The following is a 10362-nucleotide window of genomic DNA, read 5'->3' on the forward strand; positions in this document are numbered from 1 at the left end:
AGTTTTGGCTAGCTCATGGGCTTTTTAATTTCCCAAAACTCCCCTGTGGCCCGAAACCCAGTAAAGTCTTACCTTATTCCGAGCTGCAAGTGATTGCAGAAGTTTTGATTTCAAAGTCCAACAAGATAGATCTTTAAGAGCAGACTGGCTGTCAGAGTAAATAACAATTCTCGAGCCAGAAGATTTTTTGATTAAATTGGATAAAAATTTTCAGTCATCTGACAAATGCCAGGTGACTGCGAACATTCAAATTTATAGTCCGAGTTGTAGTTAAGCCCCTACACTACGTCAAGGTGCCTACCGCGTAGGAAAAACCGATTAACTAATAAGCAGCTTAAATTGCATGGTTGCCAAGACTAAAAATTCGTCTATTGTGAAAGGTATTTGAAAGTATGTACATAGCAAAGAATACCTTACAAGAACGGCTACTCCATTGTGAACTAAAATTTGTTTTTTCGCACAACAGTGAAAAGTTCACTAACACCAGCTGAAATCACTAAAATTTTTCACCTTTTTCCGATACTTCAGGTACTTTTGAGAACGGAATATTTCGGAAAGTTTACCACGATGAATATAAGAAAGAGTTTGATTTTGTTTTTTGGTTTTGATTTTATGAGAGAAATATAAAATTTTATTGAGCCAAATCATACAAAAGTTACCGCTCAAATACTTAATAAAAAGTACTTAAAATTGGCAGTACATAGCAGCATATTGTAGCAAAAACTATAATAAACTGTGAAAATTAAATTTAATATTTATATATAAACAGGGAAAAAATGTGTTAAGGGATGTAAATATTATAAATCAATTTATACCTAAATTCCCAGAAAACAATGAGGAACGAAGGTAATCTTTGCATTTCAAGTTTTTGTGTCATAAGTGTTTTGCATAATTGTTTCTGTGCGAGATAGCGTCGACGAAATGTGCATGAAGATAGCGTCGACGATAAGTCCAAAATGGAATTCGAACATTTTTCGCCACATGAAAAATGCAGAATACTTTAATTAAGGAAAAATTTATTATCTTATTAAATTTAATTCAGCAATAGGCATTATTAAGTAGAAAATTGAATTAATTTACTATCTACATTCAACTTTTATGTATAAATAATGTAATTTGTATGAAAAATGAAAAATAAAAATCAGCCCCAAAAGGTGGGGTCACTAACTTATTAATAACTTTTAAACTAGAGGTAACATTTTTTTCTTTTACGGCTCATTTGAAAGAGGATAAAATTACTTTTCATATAATGCAAAGTTTTGTATATTTTGTTCGATTAACTTAGGAGCAGTGCTGCGACGAATATAGATATGTCATTTTCAAACATTATTTAATTAAAACTTTGTTGCTTAACCAAAAATTATGAAATAAAGAGCATATAATAATAAAAAGTATATTTGTTTTTCTAAATATAATCGATTTTTACATAATATAGAAAACATTTTCTTCAAAATAAGGAAAATAAAAATTTGTAAAAATAGGCCACTTTACAAAATTAATTATATCTTTAAAAGCACAGGTACCAAATTAGCTTAATCGAAAGAGGACACTTCAAACTTTCATGTATATAATGTATTCATATTTATAGATTGCTTGATTAACTTAAAAGTTATTGAGTGTCAAAGTTCAGAAATCAATTTTCTTTTAAAAACTACTTTTTTTATAAAAAGCATATCCCAGAAGTCAGAAAACAGTTAATATATAAAAAAACTTTGAATACAATACTCTAATAAGCACAATTATTTCAAAAAAATCGAAATTAGTTTAATTATATTAATTATTCAAAAATTTTGTACGAAGTTGGTTAATAGATGGCATACTATCTTGAATTAAATTCGATGAAAATCAGGGACGGAAAATAACAGTTATTTTAAAATTTTTTATGGAAAAAAGCCGAAACAAAAAGCTGTCTAAACTCTTATTTAAGTAAATAGTTATCATTCTAACAACTTTTATCCTTAATATTATGAATGCTTTTTATATATAAGCGTTTTAAAATAAAAATCAAAAAATAATAATTAAATTTGATTTTTATTATATTCATCAAAAATAATTATTATTATATGCCTTTTATTTTTTCGCGCAGAAATAACTCTTAAAATTTGCTTCTTATTTTAAAACGCACAAATAACTGGTATACTTGCGTTATATATTATAAAAATCAAGAGTATCGCGCAAATTCTGCGCGATATTTTTAAAATGAAAATATAAAATGCAATTTTCATACAAGGTAGTTGTTTTTGTAATTCCATAGAAAATGTTTGAAAAGGTTGGTGCAGGTAAAGATTTAGTTCAGTTTTTTGTTTTTGTATTTTACATACAAATTTGTTCTCCTACAAAATACAAAGATAAATACAAAATATGAATCCAAAATACAATTTGGGTTTTTTCCGTGTATACAACAAATTTGTTTTTTTCACAGTAGCTTTCAAGTGCTAATAGATTTTTTCGTAAAATAATAGAAGACCTGGCTAGAACAACGGCGTCATCTGCAAAAAGCAGCATCAAAATATCATGTAGACCATTAATATTGATCCCTTCAATATTTGCATTCCTTAATTCTTTCTCAAGATCAGCAATAAACAATATGAAAAGGAGAGGGCTGAGAATTTCCCCTTGGAGAACGCATTCGGTAACAAAGATAGGATCGGAGTCTTTTTGTTGAAGTTTAATCACGAAGAAAGCCTTGTCGTAAATAGACTGGAGAATTTTAATTAAGCGCGAACTTATACCTTGCGAATAAAGTTTCTGCCAGAACAGCATCTGGTCAATAGAATCAAATGCCCTTTTGAAATCAATAAAAAGTCCGTAAGCAGAGTTGCTTTTTAGACGTATATGTATTTGAATTGCTGTTGGAAAAGTAAAAATATTATCAGTACATGATCTTTTTTTTCTAAACCCATTTTGCGATTCAGGAATTTTATTTTGTTGTTCCGCCCATAGCAAGAGGCGATCATGCAGAATATGGGTAAAAATTTTTAAAATAATATTGCATAGAGCAATGCCTCTATAATTTTCAGATGAGTTTATATCACCTTTTTTGTGTAACATAATAAGTACGGACTGTGGCCAAGAAGCTGGTGTGCTTCCAGTTAAGAGAATATTATTGAATACAGACTGTAGCATATAAATCCATTGACTAGATAAATTCTTAAAGAACTCTGCCGTAATCGCATCTTCGCCTGGAACCTTATTGATTTTGATTTTATTTATTGCTGTTTTTATTTCAATTATTGTTATTTCCGAATCCAGCGCTTCGATAAAGTTTTCAGACAGTATAAGTTCAATGGTAGGACGAGGTGGATAAATTTGCTCGTAAAAGCTTTGCCAAACAGAATTTGGTATGGGGTTGTTGACAAAAGGTTTTCGATTGTACGATTTAATAAGATTCCAAAAGTCTTTCGAACTTTTTACGTTAAAGAACTTGTTTTTGACCTTAATTTCATATTCCGTTCTTTTTTCAGACAGCATTTTTTTGTAATTAGCTTTTAAATCCATGTATACCGTTTTAGTTTCAGATGAAAAGCTTTGTCGCTTGCACTTTTTTAAGGCATGATTTAGATTTTTCTTTGAGGCTCGTAGCTTTGAGTCAAACCATGGCTTAGAAGTATAGTAAAGAGGCATAAAGGACTTAGCAATAACCATTTCTGATGCTTGAGCGGATTTTTGTATAGAGGTTATAATTAGATCATTTTGTTGGTCATTGGATAAAGAAGAGAAGTGATGATTCATGTTCAATGATTCAAGACAGCGGTTCATGTGCATTGTAAAAATATCAGACTTATTTATATCCCATTTTAATCTGGTTTGCTTACAAGAAGTTACATTTGTACAATTTATATTGCTAGTGCCGGTAGGGAATTCAAGTTTTAAGGTTACCGGGAAATGGTCTGAACCAGAAGCAAGTGCTTGTACTTCTAGGCTTTTTATAAATGGAATTCCAGCGACGTTGACCAAGATTAAATCAATAACACTGTTACCATTTTTGTTTGAAAATGTAAAACTTGCTGGGATGTCACCGTCTGTGCAACCGTTAAGCAAGCTAAAGCCATTATTTTCTACGAATTCTAATATATTTTTACCACGCGTATTCAAGACTAAATCGAGAGAGCTTCTTTTAGATATGAAAATCGAACTAATTTCAGATAAGAATTCTTGAGCACCCTCTTTACCCCCTCTAGCGTTGAAGTCACCACCTATTATTATGGGGATCCCTGCATATTTTTTAATTATTTCATCGATTAATGGTTGAAGCAATTCTAAAGCAATATTTATTTCATAATGTGGTTTAATGTACAATGAACCTAAAATAAAATTAAAATTATTAATACAATAAAAGTTAAAAATCAACAAATTTGTTTTGCTTATTTCGCAACTTTTTGCTAAATTTTTTTCAACTAGAGCTACAATACCACCACTAGCTCTACCAGTGGACTTTTCCCTTGTTGCTGGGGCTGTCAGCCCATCATAGTTGCACCAAGGACTAAGGCTAGTATTGAAAGGTGTTGTTGACCAGGTTTCATAGACAGATATGATCTGCGATCAGCAATTTTTGATTCATTAAAAAGATTTGCAATACCGTGTACATTTCAAAATGTTATTTGAAGCTTAAAAAGATTGTATGTAGATGCTGTATTTCGTGATGTTGATGGAGCGTCATCTGTAGTTGTTGTTAATGTGCTGTATTCGTTCTTTAGTTTTTTGCCATACGGTTGTTTTGATCTAGCTCATTCATGATGCTTAATAAGTTAAGATTAAGGTTATCAAGTTTGTTTCCATACATAGATCGGAGAGTAGTAGTCGCCTCCTCATTGCCACACCTTAGGATTCCATTTTTGCTCCATTTGCACCACTTGTTTCCAATGCGTATTCTATCATATCGAACGAGCACCTTATGCGAACTATCTATAGAGAGAATTTTTATCCTTATTAAAAGAAGAGCTTTTCTATGCCGTTGTCTGTCTTTGTTCAGGTCTTTTTCAATCCTAATCGTAGAGTTTGCAAGTTTGTGTATGTTTTGGAAAACCAGACCAATCGATTCTTCTGACGTCATCTCTGCCAAGACGTTGATTTTATTTTCCCGCTGTGATATGACTCTAGCTTTACGGACTACAATGTTTATGCCAAGAGTTTCTTCACAGAGTTTTGTGACAGCTTCTTTGGGTGGCAGCTGTTCTGTTAGGCCTTTGAAAATTAGGTTTTTTCCTTATTGGCGTTAATTAGCCGCATCAGTTCTTCGTGGTCGGTTTGTTTTTCATGTTCCAATATAATTATTTTTTCTTTTAAAGTTTTATTTTCTTCTGAAAGCATTTTGACTGTACGATGTCAAAATTTAGTTAGCGTCTAATTTTTATTACGATGTTATTTCAAGTTTTAATTAATTTAAACATTATTATTTAATTAAAAACTTTGAAATAAAAGACAGATAACAGTAAAAAAATATGTTTGGCTTTCTAAATTACTTAGTTTTTATATAGTATACAGCAAATTTTCATTAAAAATGGAAAGAAAAAATCGTAAAAACGAAGTTATATTACAAAATTAATTATATCTTTAAAAGCAGAGATACCATTTTTCTGCAATTTAGCTTAATCGAAAGAGGACACTTCAAGCTTTCATATGATGTATTCATATTTATTAAGATTAACTTACCATAAAATTAATCGAAACTAATTTTCTTTGAAAAGAAAAACCTTTTATCTTACAAAAACCATATACCAGAAGTCAGAAAAATGTTAGTATAGAATAAACTTTGAATATAATACTTTAGTTATTACAATTATTTGGAAAAATAGAGCATTTACAAATTATACATAATTAATTTAAATGTGTGCTGACTTATTTATGCACAACAGTTATAATTGCATTGAAAAGTGTGGGATATTAAATGTCAAAATAATTAGCGTCGAATTTTTATTAAACTTGCTCCTTCTAAGATATTCTTGTTACTCTAGTTTAAGATGTTAAACTAGACCTAAGATGTTAACTCTAGTTTAAAAGTTATTAATAAATTAGTGACCCCATCTTCTGGAGCTGATTTTTATTTTTCATTTTTCATACAAATTACATTATTTATACATAAAAGTTGAATGTAGATAGTAAATTAATTCAATTTTCTACTTAATAATGCTTTTTGCAGCACTAAATTTAATAAAATAATAAATTTTTCCTTAATTAAAGTATACTGCATTTTTCATGCGTCGAAAAATGTTCGAATTCCATTTTGGACTTTCGTCGACGCTATCTTCACGCACATATTTATCTATATCATGTTTAACACCTTTAAGAGCTTCACAGCAAATTGTTGTTGTACGAAAAAATAAATTTTAGTTCATCTCTGATGTTATCTCTGAAGATTTTAAGTGCGTTGTTGTTGCTTCACATGCTACACTTACGAACCACTCAGAACGCCTATTGTTTCGCATTTGATCAAGCAAATTATAAAACTCTGTTTGTTGGGCAAAATATAAAGCAAGCCAAATTGAAATAAATTAATTATCTTAACCCTTAATTACTTTAATTAGAAAAACAATGTAAAAAAAAAATGTATATATAAAGCAAACGCATAAAAAAAATATTAAAGTTTTAAAATATATTAAATTTTTCATTCGCTCAATTTACTTGGGTTTAATTTTATTTACATAAAATTGAAGATATTAACAGCACCATATAAAAAGCAAATTTATATTTTGCTTTTATTGTGAATAGTATTTTGACGCTTTGATCAGCTGTTGAATTCGTATTATTTTAAAACAATTCTTAAGAATATAAAATTGACAAAGTTCTAAAAAATTATGAAAATTACGCAAAAAGTTGATTTTGATGAGGATGTATCTTCTATTTGTGAATCTACGGTACTGGAATCAACTAACTTTCAAAATATTTGCAATTTTATATGTATATTATATTCACTATTTTCTTTGACTAAAATTAGGCTGCACTTACAGAAGGATGCCGTTTACCAGTGCGAATGCATAAAACAGATGATTGGCCACTAGCTGAGGTCGTCAGTATTAAAGACCATGAAGGAAAAAGGCAATTTTATGTCCACTATGTCGACTGTATGTATATAATAAATTATGTGCAATATGCATATACATATTTTAATTTTTGTAAAAAGTTAATAAACGCTTGGATGAATGGGTTGATGAAGAAGATTTGGATACAAGAAAAGTTCAATTTCCACGGCGGGATGGAACACAAACTGGTGCAAGCACAGGCGTAACAACTCCAAAAAAGCATCACTCATTAGCTGGAAGTGTTTCTCGTCCAACTTCACCACAACCAACTAACGCAGAAATGGTAAACGGAAATGCGGTCTTAGCTGCAGCACTTCAAAAGAAAATTAACAGAAAAAGAAAAGTATGTTTTTTATTCAATTTAAACAGAATACGAATCATTTTCTTTTAGTTAAATTCTGTAATAGCACCGCCAGTACTTCTGCCGGAAACACCAGCATTGAATAATACATCCAGTATTGAAGAAGCATCATTAGATGGCAAAAGTGCTACACCACGCCAGTCAGGTAGCATGGTGATTCATCAAGATGATGTTGTCACTCGCATGAAAAACGTAGAAATGATTGAATTAGGAAGGCACAGAATAAAACCGTGGTATTTTTCACCATATCCACAGGTTGGTGTTTATTTCAAAAAATTTACTCTTAATACGAATTCTAAAATTAATATAGGAACTTTGTCAAATGTCATGTATATATATTTGTGAATTTTGTCTTAAATACCGAAAAAGTCGAAAGTGTTTAGAACGTCATTTAATCAAGTGTAATCTACGCCATCCACCTGGAAATGAAATTTACAGAAAGAACACAATTTGCTTCTTTGAAATTGACGGCCGTAAAAACAAAGTTTATGCTCAGAATTTGTGCTTACTAGCCAAATTATTTTTGGATCATAAAACACTTTACTACGATACGGACCCATTTCTGTTCTACGTTATGACTGAATTCGATTCCAGAGGCTTTCACATAGTAGGGTATTTTTCAAAAGAGAAGGAAAGTACAGAAGATTATAATGTTGCTTGTATTTTAACAATGCCACCATATCAACGGAAAGGATATGGCAAACTTTTAATTGAATTTAGTTACGAATTATCAAAATTTGAGGGAAAAACAGGTTCACCTGAAAAACCATTATCTGATTTGGGTTTATTATCATATCGATCATATTGGGCACAAACAATTTTAGAAATATTCATAAGTCAAAAACCTACTTGTGACAACGAGAAACCTACGATAACAATAAAGTAAGTCTTTAATTTATAACTTATTTTATGTAATTTTTTTTTAATTCTATTTTAAGTGATATTTGCGAATGCACTTCAATAAAAAAGGAAGACGTCATCTCTACCTTACAAAACTTAAATCTAATAAATTACTACAAAGGCCAATATATTGTTTGCATTGGCCGGGATATAATAGACCAGCATAAAAAAGCTATGGAAAATCGAAAAATACGCATTGACTCAAAATGCTTGCATTGGACGCCAAAAGACTGGTCTAAACGCTCAAAGTGGTAATTCAACTGTGTACGTTTTAGAAAACGATTTGATAATGACCGTTGAAATATGTAATACTAACAATTACGTAAAAAATAAACAAATTAGCATTTTTAAGAATTTTAAATGTTTTATTACAATATTTTGTTATTGATTTAATTCAATTCCGAAAGAACCTAATATTTGATCGATTTCATAATTGGTTTATCTGTCAGAAACGCATGCGCAAAAAAATCTAATCCCTGAAATGCTGCAGCCTCAAGTGATGTTTCAATAATGTCCCTAGAATTTTTGATTGCTTTAGTTGATTTTTTAATATCTGCAACGCCACTTTTTATTGCTTCTATTTGTGTATAATTCTCGCACGAACTCAAATTCTCTTTGAACTTTAAATTATAGCATTATGAGCATTATTTGTATACTTATATTACAACACATTACCTTTTCCAGAGCTTCTGCGTTGACATACTCAGTCACATTTCCTGTTGAAATTTTCGCAATTATTGTTTCGATATTTTTTTTAACTGATTTAACATGAGAATCATCAAAACAGATACCACCTTCCACAGTGGTACGAATAGCCGTAAGTTTTAATAGATTTGTGTATTTAAGATATAGTTCCAAATACTCATTTTTCACCTTTTTATATTGATGAATTTTTTCCTCAATCTGCCGTTTAATATTATTTTCATCATCTTTAAAGCGTTTATAGGTTTCCAAATAAAGCAAGTAGTTTATGTCATCAAGTGTAGTATTATATTTCTTTGAAGTAGAGCCCATATTAAAGAAAAAGTCGCCAAATAGTAATACAACAAAAATCAAATAAAACCTAACCCGCTTTAAATCGACTATAAAATTACTTAAACACTTTGGACACCATCAATTTAGTATAATCAAACCTTATAGAACTAAATGAACTTGTGTTTTTGAATTGTGTAAACCACAAGTTCAAACATTTAGCCAACCAAATCTTTGTAAAGTGCTTCAGGCTATACACTTATAGTACCTTTTCACTGCTTACTTAGTAAGCTGCAGTGCTTTTTCACTTACTTTAAAATATAGTGCACAAAATTCGACCAAAATTATATCAAAAATGACGAATGCAACATTGGAAATTATCGAAATTTGACATATTTAACACAAGAAACTAAATGTAAAAATAAACAAAAAATCAGGCAAAATGTAAACATAAACCAACAAGAGGTAAACATTTTTCAAAATATTCTTTTTTTATAAATAAAATATATAATTGATATATAAAAATAAGTTTATATATCAAATATATGTTTGATATCCTTAGCTGCGTTACAGCAAACGTGATCCGCTCAATTTTACATGCAAAACAAACGCAATGGGGTGAACAAGCAATTGATCTGTTTCACATTCTGGTTCAATGTGGAATGTATGCAAAAAATAGAAGTGGAACGTATTTTAATGAAAATATGGATGGCAATGCGATTTTAACATATGATACGATCCAGTTTAGCTGATTAGAATTTATAAACAAATTTATATTTTTTTTCTTTATATATTGTATAAACACAATCTGTAAAAAAACATTCAGTATTACTTATGAATATAAAATAGAATAAGATGATATGTAAACATGTGCGGGACACTCAGTAGTGCACACCGCTAAAGATTAAATTACAATTAATGATTACAATGATTACAATTACTAATTTAATGAGCAAATAGTTGGCTATAAATGTTTAATTTTAGTGAGTTTATAATTACGATTCACGTATTTGGGGTTCGACTTGGCAAGCCCGACGTAGAAAATCTTCTTAGTCGACGTGGATGATTGATATCACATAACAGCTCGTGTGCCAGTGAGTTCGGGTGGTT

At 30.1% G+C, this 10362-nt stretch overlaps 3 protein-coding genes across 4 annotated transcripts in view; 1 reads left to right on the top strand and 2 right to left on the bottom strand.

Annotated features, from left to right (window-relative positions):
* Positions 1 to 10362, bottom strand: part of LOC119668745 — a 308120-nt gene that overhangs the window by 256021 nt on the left and 41737 nt on the right. The window lies entirely within an intron of this gene.
* On the top strand, positions 6706 to 8634 carry LOC119668751 (histone acetyltransferase Tip60-like). Its single transcript, XM_038078362.1, has 6 exons — positions 6706 to 6854; positions 6935 to 7061; positions 7121 to 7362; positions 7411 to 7635; positions 7691 to 8262; positions 8319 to 8634. Exons 1-6 carry the CDS (start codon positions 6795 to 6797, stop codon positions 8533 to 8535), a joined length of 1443 nt encoding a protein of 480 aa, XP_037934290.1. The 5' UTR covers positions 6706 to 6794; the 3' UTR covers positions 8536 to 8634.
* Positions 8643 to 9570, bottom strand: LOC119668754 (augmin complex subunit dgt4-like). Its single transcript, XM_038078365.1, has 2 exons — positions 8956 to 9570; positions 8643 to 8900 (listed from the first exon to the last, which is right to left on the bottom strand). Exons 1-2 carry the CDS (start codon positions 9292 to 9294, stop codon positions 8691 to 8693), a joined length of 549 nt encoding a protein of 182 aa, XP_037934293.1. The 5' UTR covers positions 9295 to 9570; the 3' UTR covers positions 8643 to 8690.

This window comes from Teleopsis dalmanni, chromosome 1, assembly GCF_002237135.1.
Source record: "Teleopsis dalmanni isolate 2A chromosome 1, ASM223713v2, whole genome shotgun sequence".
Classification (NCBI taxonomy): domain Eukaryota; kingdom Metazoa; phylum Arthropoda; class Insecta; order Diptera; family Diopsidae; genus Teleopsis; species Teleopsis dalmanni.

Excerpts from the sequence above, each read along its gene's own strand:
- LOC119668751 (XM_038078362.1), top strand. The coding sequence starts at position 6,795 with ATGAAAATTACGCAAAAAGTTGATTTTGATGAGGATGTATCTTCTATT. Across the intron at positions 7,062-7,120 it reads TTATGTCCACTATGTCGACT|TTAATAAACGCTTGGATGAA; the intron begins GTATGTATATAA and ends TTTTGTAAAAAG. Across the intron at positions 7,363-7,410 it reads AAATTAACAGAAAAAGAAAA|TTAAATTCTGTAATAGCACC; the intron begins GTATGTTTTTTA and ends ATTTTCTTTTAG.
- LOC119668754 (XM_038078365.1), bottom strand. The coding sequence starts at position 9,294 with ATGGGCTCTACTTCAAAGAAATATAATACTACACTTGATGACATAAAC. Across the intron at positions 8,901-8,955 it reads ACGCAGAAGCTCTGGAAAAG|TTCAAAGAGAATTTGAGTTC; the intron begins GTAATGTGTTGT and ends TATAATTTAAAG.